Source organism: Choloepus didactylus, chromosome 23, assembly GCF_015220235.1.
Source record: "Choloepus didactylus isolate mChoDid1 chromosome 23, mChoDid1.pri, whole genome shotgun sequence".
In the NCBI taxonomy this organism is placed as follows: Eukaryota; Metazoa; Chordata; class Mammalia; order Pilosa; family Megalonychidae; genus Choloepus; species Choloepus didactylus.
Genome location: NC_051329.1, coordinates 8,749,109 through 8,773,276, shown reverse-complemented (window position 1 = coordinate 8,773,276; position 24,168 = coordinate 8,749,109). Strand labels below are relative to the sequence as shown.

General features: G+C 37.9%; 1 protein-coding gene and 1 non-coding gene across 6 annotated transcripts; both read right to left on the bottom strand.

Moving 5' to 3' along the window:
- Positions 1-141: 141 nt before the first annotated feature.
- Positions 142-23,400, bottom strand: ZCCHC8 (zinc finger CCHC-type containing 8). Of its 5 annotated transcripts, none has more exons than XM_037816735.1 (14): positions 23,042-23,400; positions 21,588-21,630; positions 19,628-19,702; positions 17,917-18,022; positions 16,711-16,788; positions 13,466-13,569; positions 13,284-13,349; positions 12,631-12,691; positions 12,014-12,156; positions 11,073-11,215; positions 8,348-8,469; positions 6,763-6,849; positions 6,374-6,491; positions 142-1,555 (listed from the first exon to the last, which is right to left on the bottom strand). In XM_037816735.1, the coding sequence occupies exons 1-14, from the start codon at positions 23,238-23,240 to the stop codon at positions 771-773; spliced, it is 2,130 nt and encodes a 709-aa protein (XP_037672663.1). In that variant the 5' UTR covers positions 23,241-23,400; the 3' UTR covers positions 142-770. The 5 variants fall into 5 exon arrangements, with proteins under 5 accessions (XP_037672663.1, XP_037672664.1, XP_037672665.1 ...); XM_037816736.1 differs by having other exon boundaries at positions 21,588-21,625; positions 23,042-23,251; XM_037816737.1 differs by lacking the exon at positions 23,042-23,400 and adding an exon at positions 21,767-22,977 and having other exon boundaries at positions 21,588-21,624.
- On the bottom strand, positions 19,018-19,152 carry LOC119519676. Its single transcript, XR_005214076.1, has one exon. It is a non-coding gene; the product is annotated as a small nucleolar RNA SNORA9 (small nucleolar RNA).
- Positions 23,401-24,168: the final 768 nt, after the last annotated feature.

Here is a 24,168-nt window from a genome sequence, read left to right as displayed (position 1 = left end):
GAAAACACCAAACTTGCAATTTCTTATATTTCCTTTGCTATGACACTGATTTTTGCAACCACATAATTTACTTTGAAACTTTAAGGGTGAATATACTAACTTAACCACGAATCACTTTTTTTGTATTCAAAGTCTTATGAATATGAAAACTAATTTATTAAACCTCTGTACACAAAGATGACATACTTCTATGGCAAGCTTATACGAAGAATGAAGTTACAAAAACGTGAAAATGTTATTAAAATTGATGCATGTAAATCACTTACAAAAATATCCCAAATGGGATAAAGCTGCTCATCCCTGATTTTTCTCATTTGGTTGTCAAGAGTTGAAATATGAATTTAAAATGGTTAGAATTTTTTCTTTTAAAAACTGATATATTAAACTTATATACAGGGTAATTAGCAAAATGTAGAAAGGGAAACCAATGTACAAAAGACAGATAAAAACCATCACTCTGACGCAAACTCACAGTCCAAAAATAGTTTAAACCTTAACAAACTATCTCTAAACCAGTTCATACTTACATTTTCCCCCCAAGTTTGTCTCCACGAGGTTGAAATATAGTAAACTTGTGAGCCCAGTCTCTCTATTTTGAAAAAATAGGCTTGACTTTAGACCACAATTAAGCCTTGGACAGATTTTTAAACAAGGGAAAACATGGGAGGAACAAAGAGGAACTGACAATCTTAACTGTCCACTCAGTTAGTACTGATTAACAGAACAAAAAGTTATTGACAGTTAAATAGACCCTGGTGCTAGTCTAGCAGTTATTCAGAGGCCTTTTTGCTTTTTTGCTGGTTTCGGGGCGAGTTCTTTAACAAGCTTCTTATCCTGAGATACATCCCAGTAGATTCTGCCATATTCTCGAATTCAAACGGGGTGATTCCTGCCGCAAACTTGCTCATGTCGGGCACCGGGCTATGGGTTTTGGCGGCTGTGGAAGGGCTGCTGCCCCCTTCCAGAACCTTCCGGCTGTCCCCGTTGCTGATGTCCCAGTTTGCTTCCACGCTGCCGTTGTTCAGAGAAGCACCTCTGGGGGCCTCCCCGGCAGATTCCTCCTCTTCCTTCAGACAAGGCAGCTCGGCCTCAGAGGCTGGACTTGCTGCGGAAAGCTCAACTTCAGGGTTCTGTGTACAAGGGGCTGGCACCTCGGATTCGACTGGCGCCTGCTTTTCGGATGGTCTTCCCTCTGGAAGGGGAAGGTCTAGATCATTCGGGCAAGGTGAAGAGGCCACAGAATTTCCAGTTAAAGGTGTGTCGATGGGAATATCGGAATCACTGCTGACGCCCTCGGCCTGCTCCAGGGCCGCCCATATCTGCCTCTGCTGCTCCTCGAGTTCTTCCAGGGTCAGCGCGTCCTCGTCCATGGCCACCGAGGCTGCCCTGGCGTGGGGCGAGTGGCTGGGAGTCAACGGCGGGGTGCCCTTGGGGAGAGGAGGCACGAAGGTGGGGGGAGGAGTCCCGCGGGGCAGTGGGGGAGCAGTGTCGGGAGGCAACGGGGGCTGGAACTGAAAAGCCGCGCTGCTGTGAGACCCGTGTGGCAGCTCCATGTCTGAAACAAGAAAGTTAAAAGGGACTTTAGTGGTTGTGATAACGTCTGGTTTGATTAACACTTATTATTTGAACTAAAGCGAATCCAGATTCAATGGCCCTGAGTAATCGGCTTGAGAAGGGGAAAACTCTCTCAGATATTGACTCGCACCTAATTTCCTCAATCCACCTGAAAAGGACACCTGCAGAGAGAGCCAACAGGATCTCCTCCACTAGGAACTTCCACCCAACCCTTGGGAAAGACTCGTTTCCACACTGTCCGCAACAGCTTAGATTGAAGAAATATAAACAGCTGCATGGAGACATGCAGAAGGATTCTAGGTAGTGTGCTGTTTATGGGTAGACTTCCGGAACAGAATAGGAGGTGTAGCTGGAAAGGCAGGTTGGCTCAATGACTGTGTGGGTAGAAGGCTGGAAGAGATGCAGCCAAGGGGCCCAGACAGCGATACACCCTGGGCTGGTTCCCAATTCTTCACCTCTGGTCTGGACTGTTCCCTGTACTGTGGGTTCTGACATCTGGCTGTTCACTGGTTGTTACCATCCATACAACCCACAGACACAACAGATCCAAACTGTCCAAAACAAAGTATCTTTCTGAAAATCGGGATTCTTATCCTATTTGTGATTCTGATTAATGGCATCACCAGTGGTATCTGGTTGAAGTCTCCAAAACTGAAAACAGGCTAGTCATGCCACAGGCTCCTTTTCTTTCCCTCCTGCCCCACACCCAGGTCCGTGGCTCTCCAGGGTTCACTCTTTCCTGTACGCTGCCGCTGCTACTACGTTCTTTAAGGTGTGTTACTGTTTGCCAGGAATACTAAGAATAGTTCCTGACTCTGGACTTGTCTGCCTTATATCTACCCTGCAAACTGTTGCTAAGTTAATCCTAAAACACAAATCTGATCCTGTTAACCTTCCCACCTCAATTACATGCCCTTCAGTGCTTTCCCATCACCAGTACGATCAGTCCAATCCTCCTCCATGTCTTAGAAGACCCTCTATGACCAAGAACGTCTCTGCCTCCACCACGCCATCTCTTATTGCCTGGCTTCAACTCCAGCTGAAACCGTATATGTCCAATGGGCTGTGATGTTTCACGTTTCTGTATTCGCATCTCCCATGGTCTCAACTGTCCTAATCCTCTTTGTCTGCCCAGTACACCCCTGAATTTATCCTTCAAGAGGTAGCCCAAAGTCATCAAGCATGGCTGCTCAGTTCTTTCTCAGTGCTACCACTGTATTCTATAATCACCTCTGGGGTGGCATGCTGTAACACGATTGATCTATTTGAATTGATACCAGCCACACTGTATTCAAATGATGTTTTTTTTCATCTGCAATCTCTAGGTGACAGAGAGTTGGCCAACTAAGGGCAAGAATCGTGTTTTGTTACTCTTGAGGTTTTTGGGGCCTAGTAGTGGTCTGAAATGTGGTATGTTTTAAAAATTTGGAAAATTCCACTGAATAACACAGAATCTTGAAGTCTGAACTTCACAGTATAGGCAATAGGGTTTGGGAGGAGAGTAACAAACGGTCAGAGAGTTGAAGACTTGACTCCCTCAGAAGAGCAAAGATGGGATAAGAGAAGCGGAAGGTAAGACGCAAAAACATAAGTTTATAAGGGCACCAAGAGTGCTCAGGCAAGAGAGAGAGGCCCGAACCAAGGGGGTTGACTGAGGTACTCCTAGGATTTGGTAACTGGCTAGAAAAGGGGGGCAGAGATGAAGGGTGGATGGAAGTGAAGGTGAACGGCATTTCTAAGTCTAGGTACTATTAATTACCACAAAGAGCGCAAGAAAGGGGGAAGAGGAACAAGATGGCAAGAGAGAAGGGAACACAGGGCTAATCAATTGTTATTACTGTTTTTTATAATATTTGTATATTATGCTTTCAAGAATAAATCATAACCAGTTTAAGCTTAAACTAAATTTCACCTGCACAAAATGTCATAAGAAACACTATTAACATAAGAATATTAAAATAAATAGGAAAAAGATATTCAGGAATCTAATAATGGAGGAAAAAATGCCCAAAAGGATATTACTGGGACAGTTTCTTGAACTTGCCAACTGTACTTAATATGGTTACCTACAAGAATATACTTATTCTTAGAAAATACACATGGAAATATAAAGTGTTCAAATGGAGCATGAGTATACAACCTGTTCTCAAATGTTTAGAAAACGGATAGAAGAATATAATAAATGTGGCAAAATGTTACAAGTCAGTAAATATGGGTCTCTGGATGGGGGTATGTTGGAGTTCTCTGTATTGTTTCTGTATTATTTTTGCAACTGTCCTGTAAGTTTGAAATTCTTTCCAACTAAAACTCAAAAAAAAAAAAAAAAGACATTCAGGTAGCTACAATTCATAATTTCAAACTGAAATACTATATCCACAGGTTCGTGACGTGAAATCCATTTCACTTATAACACATTAATTGCTACTAATAAAATTTTCCATATGAAAATGAAAATTAGCCCCTCAAGGAGTTTTACATCATCTAATATTTCTTCTTCCTTTGGGAAGGGAGCTGTTCACTCACTCGCTACTAGCTATGGATTCTGCCCCTGCTGAGCAGGAAGAGGCTGGGTGGGAGGCTGAGGTGGTACTGGGGTGCAAAGTGCTTGCCTTGATTTAGCACTATCTAACCTGGGTGTTCAGAAGCCAGCCACGTTCAGTTAGCAGCCCCATGTGGCTCTTTCACTAAGCAATTCTAAAACCTGGCCTTGATAGTTTAATCTGTTACTTGTTGTACGATTGCTTCAGTTGTTCAGAATCTAGGTGGGGAAGTGGGGTGCTATTAAACTCTCAGAGACCTCAACACATTTGGCAATGAGAAGTAAAAAGAGAAGGATGCACTGGAGGTGGGGAAAAACTTGTGGAGAGGCTCTCGGTGGGATCAACACATGTGGCTTTAGGCCCTGGGCTTTAGTGCACCACCAGTGTTCTGATCTTGGCAGTTTGGAAAGGCTCATACCGGTCATCTTTTATGTCTTTCCTTGGGCAGGGAAGCTCTCATTCAGCCACATGGTCCTTTGTTATCATCCGGTGATTGTACCTTATGGTGGCTATTTCTAAAGAAGATGAGGCTGAAGTTCCCAGAACCTCTGGTTGGACCCAGAGGGCTTTCAGCCAATGGTCTCGGGACCGAGAACTACACTCAGCTGATGTGTGCAGGGTGAAAATGCCTGCACATACGAGTGTGGATCTGGTGACAAGGGCTACACCACTGCAAATTTTCAAACTGAGATATAGCAATAGTCTCATATGGTTTAAAACAGTCAGCATAGGTGGCTTTCTCCCATAGATATTGTAAATGCAGAAGATCAATTAACTTTTACTGGATTTCTTCCAACTGCATTTAAGTTTTCAAATAGTGGATTAAGACAACTGGTGCCAGCTGATTAGCGTCCTGGAGTACTGAAACCAAGAGTTTTGCCCTCACTCAGAAAACACTAACTCTCTGCTATCGCCTTTGATAAAACCAAGATGTGCTTGCCTATGGGAACATAATTTCGTCTGGAACAACTGCTTTAGGGTTTGGGAGACTTGCTTGTTTTTTCGCTTGTTTCATACTTTCATGGGCATGTGGCAAGGACTGTGGTAACTGTTTCCTATTACCTCTTTGGCCTTATTAAAAGTGAGACTCGATATTGAAGTTAGGTTGCAGGTGCTAAAAGCCAAGATCATGAACTCTACCCAAACATCAAGGACCCCTGTGGCTGAGATTAAGCAGCATAAAAAATTTGGGAATATCATTTGGGAACTTTAATTTTGGACAATGAAGTCACATGTGCAAAATAATTTTATTTTTGACTTTAGTTCTTTTAGACTTAAAGGGGATTTAATCCTTGACCTTTCAATTCTCCCTGGAAATTTGAATATGGGATTGGGGTTCACATACAAATTTGAGGCAACTTATATTATTACCATTTTATTATAAGACTATCTTAATGCATTTTAACATTGCTGTTTAATCTCAGTTTGGAACCTTGGACATGCCATGCAGGAACAAAGTGGCTGGGTATAATTTAGGGTGGGAAATAGAATAAGCAGTGAAATTTCGGCCTTGGGTTTGGTAGCCTTGGAATTTTTTAACACAAAGTTGTGATCCATTTCAGAGTCTTCTGTGGGCTCATTAGCAGTCCCAAAGGGAAACCCAAAGAAGCAGTGGTTGGTGGGTGGTTGGGTGTGGGCAGGAACCCTAGAAAAGGTGGGAGCAGGACTGTCTTGAGAAACTACTTATGCTGAAAAAGACCATCACAGTCAAAGTTGCCCATAGGTCCACAGTTAAGCCCAGAGGGTTAAGAGAACAAAAAGCTGAGGAAGTATCAGAGGACAAATCCTCTGGTACATTCTGGGTTTCCAAGTGTGGAGCTTTTCCTCATGGTCTCTTTCCTGGAGAGGGGGGAATAACTTAGTGAATTAACACAATTGGGAAGAATAACAGGGACAGCCTGACTCAGTGCTGCCTCACTTCCTCTTGGGACCGAGCTGCCAAAAGGGCACACACTGTCCACTGCTCCCCAAGAGCGCTGGCCCCATCCTGGGGGCCAGTCCCGACTGCTGGGTCTAAGTGGGCAGGTCTCCCAATTTGGGAATTCAGTTAGCTGGTCCATTCGGGCTCACACCAACCTAGGTCCTTCCAATTCAGCTTTTATCAGTAATAACAGCAATGTTCTGATCTCTCAAAATAAATAAAATAAAAGATTTACTGTTTAGGCAGTGTTCCCATCATGTGCTGCTAATGGAACTTAAGAGCATGCAACTTCATTCTACCATCTCAAGCAAATCCAAACCATCAGGGTGAAACCTACCTGAGTCAAGCTCCATGTCGGCGGGTGACGCTGCTGTACTGTCTTCCTTCTTCTGCTTCTTTGGACTACAAGGGCTGGTCTGAGGTGAAGACCTCTTCCTGCCAGAGCTCACACTTGGCTAACATGGTAACCAGAGCAGACACGAATTAGATGGGGAAGATAAAGGACTGAACTCCATTCCTTCACTTAAATGTGGCATAGAAAACCAATCTGGAGCTAACTCTAGGTAACTGGCGAATTTAGCTACCTTTTTCTTTGAATTCATTCAGATAACAAAGAATGCAGAACAAGAAAAAGCCATAAGAGACTAATGAGTTATAAAATATCAGATACAGGCAAAAAAAAAAAAAATTTTTTTTTCATAAACCACACCATGAAAATCTATTTACCGATTGGAAGTTAGAAGTGAGGTAATTGGCAAATACGTCCTTCTGCTGACAAGCCTGCATCGGTATGGAACCAAACATCCTCCACTCCTAATGATGAAAAGACAGTATATTTGGGTATTTTCATGCTTTGAGATTTGGCTCAAAGGAGACAAAGTGCAGGTCTCAAATTACACGTATGTTTCACGTGTGACTTTTCCTTTATTGGGAATTAAGGAAAATAATACAGTGCACTGAAAGCAACAACAAAAAACTCCACCTGTAGACTGATTAGCCCTGAGTACAGAAGACTGCTTGAGAAATTCACTTTGCCCCAAAAAGCTCCACCTACTACAAGCAGAAGCTCTGGGCAGTGATGACACGGCCTGGCCGTCACTGACAGGCCCGTCCCGCTGCACACAGCAAGGCTGTGGAGTCCAGGCACGGCTCGTGTCCCCTGGCACCTTTACTCATGCACCTTTACACAACATCTTTCGTTCTTTCCCTTTCCAAATTCACTACTAACTTTTAAGGTTCAATGTTGCTCATTTCTCTCTCATCCCCAACAGCACTTTTAACACTGGTTCCCCATAAGAATCACTTTGAGTTCTTGTTAAAATATAGATTCTACAGCCTGAGAGAAAGGGGGAGACTCAAGAATGTACTTTTTTAACAAGTACCGCAAGAGATGGCTGGTACTTGGATCCACTTTGAGAAGCACTGACAGTCTGAATCATTTAACTCTTAAAGACACAGACCGTATATGTTTATTACTTCCTATCTCTTTGACGCTAAGTTCCAATATTGTTTCTCTTCCCTACTGCCTGGTTCCTAAGATACCAAGAATGAATTTTTTTATTGAGAAAAAAAAAAAAACAAAACCATAAAAAAACACAGAAAACAAAACCAACAATTAATTGCTAAATCTTGAGACGTAAGATGAATGTCCAAAAAGGAAAAGTCATTCTTTTATAGAGTGGGAAATATTACTTTGAGGGAATAAAGGGGAAGAAAGAACAGGAAAAGAGTTATTAAATATTTGGGTTTATTAAAGGCAGAAATTTACTTCCCAAGTAATCCTGTAAAATTTATAGTATTGCCTCAAAACCATCCTAGATTAAAAAAAAAAACAAAAAAAAAAAACTTACTTTAGAATCTGAGTTTTAAATTTATAGAAAAGTTGCAAAAATACTACAGTTAGTTCCAATATACCCCACACCTTGTTTCCCCTACTGTTAACATCGTCCACTCATTCCAGATTTGGAAACATTAGCTATTCCTCTTCATGTTTAAGAAATATATATTTAAAAGTTTATACATTTTTCTAAAACTTTGAAAAGCTAACAACAAAAGTAGGAAGTTAAATCTAACCATCTAACCATTCTATCTTAACTCCTGTTCTTAGGTCTATAAAATCAGAAAAAACGTTTTTTTTTTGATGATTGTAAGATTTCACATAAGATTCTAGTCAACATAAAGGAAATTAAATACATAAGGAAAAAATACACTTATTTATATATCAGTAACTGCTACATAAGCTAACATTTTCAACAGTCTTTAACATAATAATTTCATATCCAAGAGGGAAAAAAAAAAACAATATACTTACATCTGGAATTCCTCTGGGAGTAGATATATTAAAACCTGGATAGTTTACCAATTTTGAGAGATCGTAAGTGACCCTTCTACTCTGTTGTACTTCTCCAGCTTCTGTTTCCCCATCAGCATCATCTATTACAGACCATCAAACATATTAATATTGCTAGATGCCAACATACACACTTTCCCAGGTCATAAGTAGGCCTGGAAAATATTTTTACTCATGGCAACTGAATTACTCTGAGAATTGCTTTCATTATAACTTTTCTGAACCATTAGATTAGAATTTTTAAACAATATGACATACAACTCTGATAAAAATAAATATTTAAAATTCTGGAAACTTTGGTTCTTCTATGGGTTGCTCCGAAGTCTATTTTGCAAGGACTTCATGATTTACCTAATGTTCTATCCAAATGCTTTCATTTTATTTAATAAACATTTATATATTGCTGCTATGTGCCAGATAGTACTTTTTCCCCATAGCGTTTTTCAGATTAAAACACTTTACAGATAAGAATAGTTTTTTAAAGAGAACTGGGAACCACTTTGTGATTTTGAAAACTACTAAACAAGTCCAACATTTATTCTGCCTATCCTATAATGTCTATATACCTTATATATCCTTATAATGTCTATGAGGGGAAGTTTCTTTTTATATAAGTATTCTATCTAATAAACCAAGAACTAATGAAAGAATGGGAATGGGAATATAATCATTTTGCAACCCATCATTAATGGATACAAGCAATGACCACCAGGGAATGATAATGTCACAATTAATAGGAAATAAACACAGGGACAGAGGAACATGTTAAAAAGCACCATGAGTATGCATTGACAATATCTTGAAAACGCTGCAGGACAAAATATGCAGTTTTGTTTAAAAAAAAAAAAAAAAAAAAAAGGAAGCAGAACCTTTAGATTAAATAGAAGATGTATATATGTTACCAGAATAGAACTGTATAGCACAAAGAATGAACCCTATTGTAAGCTATGGTCTATAGTTAATAATATAACTATAATAACGTTTCATTAACTGTAACAAGGTACAACAATAAAATGCAAAATGTTAATAATAAGGAAGACTTTGTGTGTGTGTGGGGGGGTGTTGTATATGGGAATTCTGTACTTTCTGTGTGACTTTTTGTAAACTTACAACTGTTCTAATTTAAAAAAAAAAAAAGAGAGGGATTTAAGAGACTATCATGCACAATCTCTTGACCAAAGAATTCCTATTCAAACAAATAACAACAACAAAATGGAAGAAAAATGACAGAAAAGCAAGCACCTACAGAAGGTGATAAGATCATGAAAATTCAAATGGATGAAACTTGAAGACAATGCTGAGTGAAATAAGCCACGTATAGAGATATTGTATGTTACCACTAACGTGAACTCTGTGAAAAATGTAATGTTTTATGTTGTAGAATATAGGGGACCTAAAGATAGACAGCAACTAGTGAAGGGGGGACAATAATCTAATAAGAACAGATAAGCTTTGAGGGTAATCTTAATGTTACAGGAATGCTCAGGATGACTATGGGTTGTAAATTTTCTTGGGTAGGGTAGGATCATGTTGGAAGCAATGTACTTATTTTAGGTTATTTGTTTTTTCTTATTCCTTTGTTTTGTTATGGTTTGTTAATTTTCTTGGGGTATGGTAGGGACAAGTTAGAAGCAATGTAGTTATTTTAGGTTATTTGTTTTTCTTATTCCTTTATTTTGCTTGAATTTAAAAAAAAATTTTTGATAAATAAAGTTAAAAAAAAAGAGAGATCAATAAAAATTTGAAAGTCACCAAGATTTTGGGACATACTAAGAGGACCATGCGAAACATCTCTTTGGTACGACTTTTTTTTTGGTGTGTGTGTTAGATTTTTTTAAACATTCTTATTTTTAATTGCCAAAATAATCCATAAATATTTTCATTTTTAAAACCAGTCTTTAGCCCAATCTACTTTTCCTTCCCAGAGATAACCACTGCTGAATTTGCTATCAGTTCAGACCTTTTAAAAATACTTTTTACATACCTAAGTCCTCAGAGAAAACACAGAGAATTATTTCATACATGTGGGTTACTTTCTTTTCTCTTCCTAAAGAAAAATGGCATCCTAAAGTGTAAGCTGTTCAGAAATTCATGTTTCTCACTCAGTATTTCAGAGATTTTGCCATGTTGGCTCATGTAGATTTGCCCCATTCTTTCTTAATGTTGCAGGGAGTCTACAGCCCAGATTTACCAGTTTATTTAGCCAACGCCCTGGAAAGCCTTTAAGTTGTTTCTCATTTTTTACTATCACATTCAGTGATACAAAAATATCCTCACATATATTTCCTTGTGCAATGTGACTATTTTTCGAGGGTAGATATCTGGGAAAGGAATTCTAGATTAGAAGGTTTATGTATTGTAAATTTTATAGGTCTCCTGGCATCAACAAACATTTCTGTTACCATTATTGGGAAAGGCAAGAACTAATGAGGACTAGCTGGAGAGTCTGTCCTTTGGTCTAGGTAGTCAATTATTTCTGAGCAAGTCCAGAAAATCACCTACTAATTCTAAGTTTTAGTTATTTCCTTGAAAAACAAAGAAAACATCATCATGACTTTTTTTAGCCAACTCAGCACATATTAAGCAAGCTAGACATTCCTATCATGTTTTCAGTGATTCTTTAATTACAAAAAAAAGGATAATACTTAAGTGACTTATCTAACCTAACACATAATACATACTATACCTTTTCCATCATAGAGAGCAAGCCCTGAATTCTCCAATTCAGCCTCTTTGAGCCAACCTGGTGGGTATCCTAGCTGGCGCATTCGATATATAAAAGGCGGCAGACTCTTGTCCGTCACACCAAGTGCATCTTGAAGTTCCTCGCTAAGTAAAATTAAAGAGGAAGGAAAAAAGAAAAACACTGTGTTCTTGTTTGAACAAATACTGTTCTAGTATTTTAAAACATTTCTTTGAATTATATGTGGCAAACTGTATACAGTTAAAATTTCAATAAATGTTTCAGAATGAACTGATGTTGTGATGTTTAATTTCATATGCCAACTTGGCTAGGTTATGGTATCCAGTTGTTTGGTCAAGCACTGGCCTGGTTGTTACTGCAAGGGTATTTCATAGCTGCGATTTGCATCCATAATCAGTTGATTGCATCTATAGTCAGCTGATTGCATCCACAATCTATAAAGGAGATTCTCCTCAGCAATGTGGGGAGCCTCCTCATACAATCAGTTGGAAGTCTTAAAAGTCAAAACTGAGGGTTTCAGATGTCAGAAGAACAGTTTCTGTCTCCACCTCAAAGTCGACTCTTGCCTGAACTTCCAGCCAGTCAACTTTACTGGGGAATTTGAACTAAGAACTTCAACATCATCTCTGTAAGTTTTCAGCCCGTGGCCTGCCTTCAGAGTTCGGACTTGCCAGCTACCATGACCAGGTGAGCCAACTTCTTATATAAATCTCTTACATACACACACATATACATACATATGTGTGTATATATATGTGTATATACACACACACACACATCCTGGTGTGTGAAAAACTCTAATATAGATTTATATTATTTGAGGCCTTACTAGAATATACTTGATAATTACTCTAAAGATGCAAAGAACATTCTACAACTCTGCAGAAAAGAATGACACTTCAGTGGTAAAATGACTGCGATACCTAATAACTCCTGGCTTGAATCTTCCAAACCTTTCCTCTACTTCTTCTGCATGGTATCTCTGCTGAAAATTCTGATTGTTTGCTTCACCACAAGCATCCATATATTCTTTTCTTTTTTCACTTATTCGAGCAGCATTCCGAGGCTAAATTAAATGTTTGAAAATAATGGTAGTGAGCAGTCTAGAAGTATTTCAGAAATTAAATAAAAATAAGCACATTTTCTTTGGTCATGCAAACAAATTACTGCAGTTTTAACATATAAGGGACAACATGTAAAAGAAGGTGGATGTTTTAGGAAAAAAAGCAAGGAAAAGAAGCAGTTGCTTTAACTTATTACCTTGGTATTATCATAACATAAAATCAAATCTTTAGAATAATAAGCTGTCTAAAAAAGAACTCTCATGTCTAACATATCCCAGATATACAGAATACTGTAATAAGTTATTTTCTTAAAAACCCTAAAAACTTGATTTATTAAAATTTTTGAAAAGATTTCAAACGAAAGGATGACAGGAAAGTAACAGACAATTTCTTCGCATCACACAATTCCATAAATGTGCTGAAAACAATACAAAGCTCCAGTTCAAAGACATTTTTTTAATATGAGAAAAATTTACCATTGGGCAATCTTTCATTTGATGTTCTTCAGAACCACAATTGAAACAGTGAGGCTTTGGCCTATTTAGTCAAAACACAAAGATTTTCATAATGTAAGTGAAAATATAAAAACAAATCAATACAATTCTATATGATAGCAAAGTGTACCAAAAGACGAAAAAGCACGTAGATCACAGATTACTAATATCTGCAATAACATGTACACTTACACCTCCTGTAATTAGTGATTTAAACAAATAGGACTGTGTAAAGTCTTTCAACCAAGAACCCTTATGTTCCTGATTGAATCTGTTAAGTCTCTGGGTTTTTACAGTGGTTAATAACAGAGAAATCAATGGAAACAGATTGTCATATTTCCTTTAAGTAACATGGAACGAGGGCAGATGGTTATAAGACATCAATCAAATTGACAGCAACGATTACACTTGCTCCTCCCACCCAGGCACATTAGGTATGAACCAATGAATGCCAATAAACATTTAATATATGTGTGCCTGAATACATATATATATTAAAATTCTAGCTTTATCTGTAATTTACTTTATATAAACCAGCAATAAAGAATAATTACTTTTCAAGCAAAAAGATTTTATGGTTTCGGTAAAAATAAATAAATAAATAAAATTAAACAAAAACAACTCCCCACACAAACCTTTTTGCCTTTACTTGTATTTCTTGCCCTTCTAGAGAAACAATCTGGCTGAAGACTTGCTGGTACCTTTAGTGATTTTTATTAAGGAATAGTTATCATAGTCTGCAAAATTTGGTAAATTGTTTTAAAGGTGAACTTAATGGCAAGATGCGTAAAAGATCTTCATTCACTATGTAGGATACTTGGGTATTTCCCATCCTTCGGTAAGCTGAGGGTTTTCATTTAGTAGCGGTTGCCCCAATTTATCAAGGCAAAAATTAGTAAAATACAGGACACTTCCTACAACCTGCAGAAAACAAGTCAAAAAATATCGCTATTTAAGCAGGAAAAAAGACATTAAATAATGTAAGACTATGATTAATTGTTTTAACAATTTATTTTTGGAAGAAATTATTAGAAATAATAATCAACTCCCTAATTAAATGAGCCAGATTTTGATGTGTAAGTAAAAGTTACATATTTAAATTTTTCTCTCTCTTCTAAATCAATTTTCCCTCTCTACTGGATCATTACTATGAGCTGCAGTCTCTACAGACTTTAAAAAAAAAAAAGCAAACAAAATAAAAATCTTGACCCTCACCTTTCCCTCCAAATCTGCATTTCTTGGCTTCCCTTTGCAGCAAGAGCCTCAGAAAAGTCATCTGTATTTATTGTTTCTGTTTCCTTTCCTCCCATTCTCGTCTCCACCCCCTCAATATTTTTTGAAACATTTCATGTAGAAAAGTTGAAAGAAGAGTACAACGAACACCCATATACCCTCCACCTACATTCAACAACTGTTAATATGTCTCTCCATACACTACAAACACGTGCGCACACTTTCACCAGATCATTTGAGAGTAAGTTGCAGGTGTCATGACACTTCACCCCTACAGACTTTGGTAGGCATCTTCTCAGGATAAAGAAAATTTAAATCACAGTATCCTTATCCTGCCTAAGAAAATTAATAACTCCCCAACATCATCTAATATCCAATACATATTCAGTTTTCCCCAATTGTCCCCAAAATGCCCTATACAGCTTTTTCCTTTGCCCTGAGCCAGGATTTGATTAAAGCTCACAGATTGCATTTAGATGTTATATCTTTTTATTGCCTTTTAATTTAAAACCAGTCCCCACAACCTCTTTTTTTTTTTAAATGACACTCCCATTCTCTCTTGAACATTTCCAGTTAAGTTCTCTCAGCTCTCTTCCTGCCTTCCTGACCACTACTTGACAGTCTTCTTGACTAAATCTTTCTCATGTCTCCATTTTCTATACAGTGGAGAGCCTTGGGGTTCAGTCCTAGTCCTCCTCTCTACTTTCATTCCCAAGGGATTCACCCAGACCCACGGAATGTAACATAAATTATACAACCCCCAAATGTCCAGCCCTGATGCCTCCTGAACTCCAGTCTTGCTTATTCAACTGCCAACCTGACAGCTCTTCCTGGGTATGTGATAGGCACCTCGAACTCACCTATTTAAAACTGAACTGGATCCCCACCCCCTCCAAAACCTAGTCTTCTTCCAGTCTTCCCCCTCACAGTAAAAGGCATCTCCACTCTTCCAGATGCTCAGGCCAAAAGCCCGAGTCATTCTGACCATTCTTGTTCTCTCATATCTTACTCTAATTCATCAACATATTCGATCCACTCTATTTTCATACCTATCCAACTTCTAATCACTCCGGATTACCACCACTATCACCCCAGGTCAAGCCACATTTTCTTCTCTTGCCTGAAATTAATACAAGTTTCCAGCTTCCAAAATGAACAAATTACAGACTATTTTTACAGAAGCCAGTTCATTTTAAAATTCACGTCATAGCATGTCATATTGCTACTTAAAGCCCTCCAATGGTTTCTCATCTCATTCAGAGTAAAATTCTAAGCCCACACAGACAGAGAATCAGAGCATCGACTCTGGAGTCAGATGGCCTGAATTCAAACCCTAGCTCTACCACTGACCAGCTTTGTGACCACTGGCGAGTTACTTAGCCTTCTATGTCTGGTTCCTCATCTGCAAAATGAGAATAGTAATTAGTATCTTCATGAGTATTATCTGTAGTGAGCAATATATGTGTGTTTGTTTCTGTCTCAGGGTTCTCCACTCATTTTCCTACTGTTTGGAATTCTTTTCACTCTTAACAGCAGCACAGCTCTCTCCCTCAATTCATTTAGGTCTTGGCTCTGAGAGGCTGTCACTAACCACTCTCTAACTACTACCCCACACTAACTTCTTACCCTATTCTGTTTTATTTTTCTTCAGAAGTACTGCCTTCCCCCACTAGAATATAATTCAATGAGAGTCTTTTTTTTCTCCCATTGCTATGTCCCTAAAACCCAGAATAGTGCCTGGCACAAAGCAGCATTCAATAAGTATTCATTTGTATTTGTTAAATAAATAAATAAACAAAATTCCCAATTTCCACGCATGTGCCACTTTAAATTCCAGAACCACATTTAGAAGAGAAATAAAATTACCTAGTTCAAATTCAGAAATCTTCCATTAATTACTCTGAAGGTATCTCAGTCTTTACATGTCTCTTTCAAGTAACATGGAAGTCCCTTTTTTTTTTTGAGACATACCACTTCATTTTCACATCTCTCATTGTAAGAAATTTTAGCCTTCTAAAAGTTAGTTGAAATGTGTCTCCTTGTACTCAATTCAATCACTGGTCCTAATTCTGCCCCTTGGTCCCAAAAAGGATGATCTGAACTAATACCTTCCCCAAATAACAGCCTTTCTCTTATGTGCAAAGATGTCTCATTGCTCGTGGATCTCCTTTTCAATGAAGTTGATGGTTTTTCATCATCTCAGCGCCCCGCATCTTTAAAATTATGGTCTATCAATGGGGCATAAAACCTCATAAACATAAAAACTAGTCTCCCTTTAATAGACTCCAAGAATACGTTCCCTTTTTAAAAAAATTACAAGCTGCAAAGTTACATCACTATGTTCCAGCGGCAATACTGAATTTTGCTTAAGTACTGAAAGGCAGTAAGCCTAAATGTAGGTTTGTCCCTGTTAAGCTTCACTTTTCACTCATTATTTTAGTGTGTTAAAATGTTTGCATTTCAAATATGCCATCTGTTATATTAGCTAGATATTTCTCTCAGCTTCATGCCATCTGTAAATCCAACAAGCATGGTTCCTATGTCATCATCATGTTCTTGAAAATAAACACAAGGAGGTCAGGACCAAAAGTCCTCGAAAGCATGTCTACTGTGCCAGTAGGATACATTGGAAAGTTATTAAAATACAAACTATAATATTTAGAGTCTTGAATCTATACTGTTTTTTTAGTAAGAATTATAATACAAGAATGTTGTGATCATTTGGTGGCATTTTAACACTTCAACAATTTAATATTTAAATGCCACCCAACTGACAAAGGACGGAAAACATGTATCTGTAGAATTCAAAACTAAAATGTCCAAACTTACACTAAAAGCTTCCTTGTTATTTTTAACGGAACAGGATTCTTCTACTTTTTGGTCCTCTTCTAGCATAATACTGGATGGCTAATACAAAGAAAAAACACATTTACAAAGAGTTACCAATTTTTAACAAGTTCAAATTTCAAATGTTAGTAATCTGAACATACTCCTTTTGTTTTCTAATAGATACCAATAACGTATATAATATTCTTCACTGTCATAATTAGGGTGTGAATCTAGGAGTTAAGCTAGGAATATCTATAAGAGAAATTTTACAAGTGGAAAAATTAAAAATTAAAGGAGGGTCTTCTCATTAGCATACACCAGGACTTTTACGCTGATGATCGTTAATTATGGAACTTTCATGCTTAAACTGGCAAGGCAGACTTTATCTTGAACTCTGATAACCAGAAAGAGTAAAAAATATATATAATGTCATGGTACTGGTCAATACTCATGTTCATAATAACCCTTAAGCCATTACAAAACTCTAAGTGTTTCAAAAATGAAATAATATTCATATGGTTTTATTGTTGCATGACTCTTGTTTCTTGATTCTCTAAAAATTATATATGATAGATAAAAACTAAAGGTAATAAACAAAACATTTAATCAGAACACTGTTCTCCAACGTCTGAAAAGAAACAGCCAACGCTCCTTTCTTTTAGGTTATTTGACTCTACTTACCTTATTTTTTAATTAAAAAAAAAAAAAAAAGCCCAGAAATCATAATTCTGATTCTTTTTTACCTAAGTACATACTCTAATATTCACAGTGAAATTCTTAGATTTCTTTGGGCACACTATTGATCTTCTTTTAAGCAAGTGGAAGGAAAAAGGGCAAACACTTATTTTATTACACCACATGAGTCTGTTTTAGATAAGGAGAATGCATCTTATCTAAACCACAGAAATACGGATTTTGTTTTCTGGCCTGAAATTCTCTTCCCAAAAAACATGTGTCCAAGTCAGGGAATGGAAAGAGCTTTAATTCTGCATGTAGCCAGGTCTGAATATGACTCTCCTGGGCAAAGGAGCCACAGTCCGAAAGAAAACCTCCTGCCTGACTGCAGCTAAGGAAGCCTGCTCAAGATGGGAGGAGAGCGGACAATCTTAACAAACACTGGTTTGGAGATAAAAGTATCCTGTGGCCTAATAACTGGCAGTGAAAAGCATAACTTACTAATCTTAAAGTCTCTTAAATTTGAAATACCTGGGGCAAAAGATTAAAGGAAGTCTTTTCCACATCATTTTTCTGCTGTTCCTCAAATCTTTTTACTAAATTTGATACAAATTCCTCTATTTCTTGATGATATTGCCTGCATAAGAGGACAAAATGGTCAGAACCCAGACAGAGTAAAACATTTAATAGGTTGAAGTATTATGCATAATATAAGATGTCGTGTAAATTTTGTTATTTTACTCTCCAGAGGTTTATCAAATCACTGATTCTGTAACACTCAGGAACCTGTTCTTAGGAAATGATACATATCGTTGTCAAGTTAAATAAATAATTATGATAACCTAGCAGAGTGCCTGGCATATATAAGTTGTCAAAAAGCTGTTCAAAGAATAAACTGATTTTATTTTAAAATTTCATACATTTAATCTGCAAATAAATAATACATGTACATGGTTCAAAATATGAAATAAATACAGAGGCTTACATAATGAAAAGTTTTCTTCCTATCCGGCCTCCTAATCACCTATTTCTGCAACATAAAGGCAATCAATGTATCCAGTCCTTATATATACTCCTCTCGCATACACGTAAATTTTTTAAAATCAGAAAAATAAAACCAAAATATAATAAAAGAAAAAAACACTGAGGTCTACTTTCTCTAGTCCTCCAGCTGAAGGACTACATTCATTAAGTATTCTTTACTGCTCGGAGCAGGAGGTGCCAAAGGCACCCAGGTCTCATCAGGCTGCAATTGGGCAGCCACAATTTCTCAGACTCAGTTTCCTCCTCAAAGGCTAGGTGATTTTTTGGGTCTCTTCGAGTTCTGACATTCTCAGAGTTCTGCAGGCAAAACGCCAGGCGAATGGCATGGAGATCACACTGCCATGAGCTCCGACAGATGTGGATTCCAGTCTGATGGAACAATGCTCGGGGCCCAGTTGGGCCCAGCACCCTGCTGCCCCTGCTGCACTCATCAGCTTCCCCAGCCCTTGGAGCCTCAGGTGCCACTTCTGCCAAGGTAAGTAGGTAATGGTGAACACACAGGTAAGACTCTGCATATGGTTCCCTTTACCTCCTTTACCTTGACCGGTACATAGGATAACAATATAAGTGACTCAGGAGCGAGCAAGCAACTGTCTGAAATGTCTACGGCCCTGCTCTGAAGAAGAGAGAGGACAAGGCCTCAAACCATTTCAGAACCTTCTGGCAAGCATGGCAGGAATACACCAAGTCACCCCACACTCCACCATGCTTAAAGGCTTGCAAAGGCCTAGTTTTGATATTAAAAAAATTATCAGGTGGGCAAGCTTTGAAGATACCAAGATGGACAACTCAGTTACCTGATTTGGGGAGAGAAATGGCTAACATTAATATTTTTGTGGCAGTGAGGAAGGTGATTTTTCCTAGAGACTATTTATCAGGCTCTTCCAGGTGCTCATTTAAGTACCTAGGAGGTAGTTACAATTAGAATCCTGTTTCCCAGTGAGAATTGCAGAGAGGTTCTGTGACTTGTCCAAGTTTGCATATGTAGAAAGTAGGAGTTGCGATTCAAATTCAGATCTGTTTGACTCCAGTATTCTTGTGCTTAATCATTACTCCATAAATTTTAACTCCAGGATCATTTTAAGTAAAAGAATAAAGATGATTGATATAAGTATGAATGAAAACAGCATATTTATGGAAGACACTGTTCCATAAACACATTAATTCATTACATTTAGGAAAAGAAAAAATTACTTACTTTGAAATAACATTGTTCATAAATAGAATCTGTAATAAAGGTCCATCTAATTTAGTATTGTTCACCAATATTCCACTAAAACAGAAGTTAAAACATATTCTTAGAAGAAATTAACGTAAAACTTGTATACATATGAATAAACATAACTTCTAAAATTCTTAGGTACCAATGATCAGATACTTTTTTTACAAATAAAGTCAAGAACCAAGAACTCATTTCTACAAGAAAAATAATGTTTTCACCAATTCCGCCTACACTAAACAGTTTTAAACCGAGGTATCCCCTACTTAACATATTTTAAAAAACATATTACAAAAAGATTAATAACTACAGTTAACCTTTCAGTTCTCAATCAAAAAGCTTCTTCACCTAATGGCTGGTTTCTTCACAAACCAGCAGGTTACAAGAGCCTAAGTGTATTTCTAAAACAATCAGAGTGAATCTCATCTTGGAAGTACACAGAAAAATGAAACACTTTTTAAATAAATGGATAGACTCATGGAGGGCAATGCATGTTGCATTAAATGTCTCAAACTCAAGATTCTGAAGCAGAGATGTAAAAATTATACTATTCCTGGATTTGATTTTCAAATACTAGGGGAATCAGCCTATAAACTTGTAGCTTGTATCCGGAAACCGGCTGAATCCCTGATTTTGCCTCTTCTCACCTGCCTCATACGCCTCACCTGTACAGCATGTGAAATAAATCAGCCTCCACTTATAATTGTTCAGATCATAAAATAAAAAGCTAAAATATGAAAAAGTTAAGAGTCTTGCTTCAATAAGAGCAGACTTCAGTTTTTAAAAATACATAATGGTTATAGGGAAAAAAAAAGAGGAGAAACTTTTGATTATAACAGTTAAAAATATAAGGAATAAACCAAGAGCCTTGTGATAAAAGTTTATCTAAATAACTATTTCTCATTTTTCCTTGGTTTTGTGTAGAATGCCTTTTCAGTCTGACAATATGGAGGTTAATAATCTTAGAAAACTAATAATTTATTCCTTTTTCACAGTGCTGTTTTCTTCTTATAAACTGACAAAACCCTAAGATGCTGTAATCATTTGCACTCAGTCCTTTTAAAATAAATAGTTCATGTTTATAGAAAACTTGCACTTAATCTAAAAAAAATCTTTAAATATATAAAAATTAGGACTTTGGTGAGGAATTCTAGTTATATTTAATACATTCAATACTTAATAAAAAATGAAGTTAAATCCACTAAGTGAGCTGGAGTCACCAACATAGAGTGTTACACCATGTTCTGTACTAAAGATGGAAAACTACATGTGAAGCCACATCTTGATACCCACCCCCAAAATACGGTCCCACATAATTAATTTGTACTTTAACAATTTTATTTTATTTTTTTAGATTTTGTGACCTGTTAAATGAATTTATATGAAGAGATAATAGCATTTCATCTCCTATCAGCATCAGATACCTGGAAACAAATCTATTTCCTCTACTTTTTTTCAAAAGCCCACTACTTTTTCTTCTTCTAAAAGGCTGTACCTTGCATTGTTTCTTCTATTTTTGAACAACCTCAAGTACACATTTTAATTGTGTAAATAAGTCTTCAGTTAGAGCAATACTGTAATTTTATTTCTAACTTCTCCCAAAATGTTTGTTGTATAGGAACAGCTGGGATGACAACTTGCCTGTTCTGCACCATAAGTCAAAAATTTCTGTATTGCATTTCACAAATATTTTCACCCAATAAGTCACTTTAAAAGCCCAATGCAGTTATGGTAACTCCAATTTATCCCCACAAGTTAAAAAAAAGGATCATTACTCTGAGCTCTTGAAAAAAAACAACAAAAAACAAACTATGTACACTGCTAGACAAGTCCAAGAGATACAAAAATTTAAAATCTTTAGATAAAGAAATTATGATTAAATATAAATATCAGGATACATAATAATGGACAAGTATGGAGTAATTTCAAGATCTCATACCTCGGTCGAGTCAGAATGTTCAATTTTCTTTTAAGTTCTTGATGTTATTACTTGTTAAGGAATATAAACTCATTAAAATTTACAGAATCAGAGAGGTCATAAAATTCAACTACTAACTTACATCTGGTGTTGGAATATTATGAACATTAAAAGACCCATAAATATCTTTAGAAGGATACACTTACTCAGCTCCTGTTTTGTTGCAGAGTTAAGCATTTAGACCTAACAGCAATTAAAATGGCATTTTCATCCCTTTGAACATATATCCTAAAACATTGGTCGTATAGTTCAAGAGACTAACAGACTGCACCAAAAACGTTACACAAACAACAGTATCTCTGTCAAAAGTTAAACAGCTAACTCTCCACTCAAAAGTTTCCAGGTCAAAAGCATCATGACAAGTGATAAAGCAAATACAGTATAGCAAAATGTTAACAGCTGAAGAATCTAAGGAGGGTCACTGCACAATCCTTTCATCTTGTTTGTATTTTGAAACTTTTCATAATAAAATGTTGAGAAAAAGGCATGATGAAAAATCAGACTCTGAAAACCTTAAAGGATCATACACTTTCAGGGCTCTTTACAATTTTAAAAGGAAAACTATCTGAACCAAAACCATCTGTCCGTATAGCAACAACAACAAAAATTAAGAATGTAAATAAACATACTAGCAAATGTCGCTAGGAAAGCTGTCATCTTGTAACTTGAAAGCAAAGCGGCAACTTATTTGGCGCGTTTTTCCTAAAGCGTTACAAGGCGTCCTCACCACATTAGCTAGTCCAAAGTGGAAGCACTCTAAGGACTTAACCATTTTTCTGCGCATGTCCCGAACCCTGAAACCCCTCAACTCTGCATCCTAGAACCACTAACTTTTTTTGCCCCACCATAAAAACACGTCGAAATGTCTGGCAAAAAGTGAAAAGTTGGTAAATCGGGCTCTCTGGATAGGGGGTATATTACAGGTCTCTGAATTGTTTTAGTATTATTTTTGCAATTTGTAAATTTGAAATTATTTCAAAACAAAAAGCTAAAACAATAGATCTGTGCTAAGGTCTAAGTACCCGGTATTTCCTAATATACAACTATCATATGATCGCATCAACCTCAGCTTGCCTGCAAAAATGAACTCGGATAATGACCCTAAGGTGGGGGAGAGAAGTGAACAGCCTACAATCTAACAGTTGAAACGGTTTTAAAACAATCCTAAAAGCCAGAACCAAATTGGGAAGCGGGAGGAGATCTAGTCCCGAACACGGATTCCCGGAAAGGGAGAGGGTTGCGCCGAGGCCCGGGGATAGCTTACGCAACACGAACCCTAGATTCCCAGCCCGCCTGCGGGGCGAGGGAAATTACTTGGAATTCTGGCCGTCATGGAATTTCCGCCAGCCCCCTCCCCCCGAGGAAAGCGGGGACCACACGCCCGTGTGACAGGGCCCAGCAAGCGGGAAGGATATTCTCAGCGCGGAGCAGCTCGATGGTTTCCTCGCACTGCCGAAGCCGCTCCCGCAGCTCCGCGTCGCCGACTCCATTCTCTTCCTCCTCGTCGCCGTCGTCGTTCTTGAAGCGGATGTGAACGGGCTTCGGAATCGACTCCTCTGGGTGATCAAACGCCTCGAACAGCTCTAGGTCGCCAAAATCCACCTCCGCCGCCATTTTGGGCTGTGGGAAAGATTCGAGAAGAGGCGGAGCCGGCCACCGGGCTCCCGGCGAAGGTGAAGGGCGGCCCCACTCGCAAGGGCTCCGGGCAGCGTTAAGCCACCCTGTGCGGTTTCTCCGAACGTGGGCCGCCGGAGCTGCACGCGGGGCGGGCCAGTCCCGAGGGACTACAGCACCCAGAATGCAGTGGCGTCTCTCACGCCCACTTCCGAGATTGCTTGGAGCATGGCATGCCGGGACTCGTGGTTTCCAAGCGACTAACTCATTGTTTGCATTGCATACTGGGATAGGTCCTTTTAAAACGTGAAGAAAGCCTGAGTAGATCAGGATATATTGCAACGCTACGGGTTTGCATCTCAGAATGTAAAATCAAGAGCAGGCCGCGTGGCTTATAACAAATTCTGGTGTGATGCTGAACATCAACAATGAAATAAGGAACTCCAGCTTTGCTACGGACTACCTTTGTGATTTTAGACAAGCTACTTCGGTTTATTGGGCTTGTTTCACTTTTTCATGTAAAATTAGCTAGATCACTGGACTGTTTTAAGGTTTATCTGTAGAAATTTTCTGGAGTTTCTCTCGTTCACTCACCTATTCGTTCAAAAACGTTTATTTACCACCTCTAATTGGAGATGGAGCAAGAGTGAAAACCTGTAAGGTTAGTAAGCAGAATGATCTTAGATTTTTGAAGTATTTGAATCAAGAAATGGTAGTATGGGAGGATTTGGGTTTTCCTTATTTTTATTTCTTTTCTGAAGCAATGAAAATGTTCTAAAATTTATCATGGCAATGTATGTATGCAGAACTATGTGATGATACTGGGAGCCAGCGATTGTGTACTTCGGATGGTTTCTATGGTGTATGAATGTATCATAACATTGCATTTAAAAAAAGGAATGATAGTTTGGGATTAAGGCAGTGTTAA

Bases quoted from the DNA above. Each gene is read 5' to 3' on its own strand.
- ZCCHC8 (XM_037816735.1), bottom strand. From the start codon at position 23,240: ATGGCGGCGGAGGTGGATTTTGGCGACCTAGAGCTGTTCGAGGCGTTT. The intron at 18,023-19,627 runs GTAAGTAATTTT...CCTCTTATGCAG, and splicing joins ATGAACAATGTTATTTCAAA to GCAATATCATCAAGAAATAG. The intron at 13,350-13,465 runs GTATCCTACATA...AAATCACTAAAG, and splicing joins GAAGGATGGGAAATACCCAA to GTACCAGCAAGTCTTCAGCC.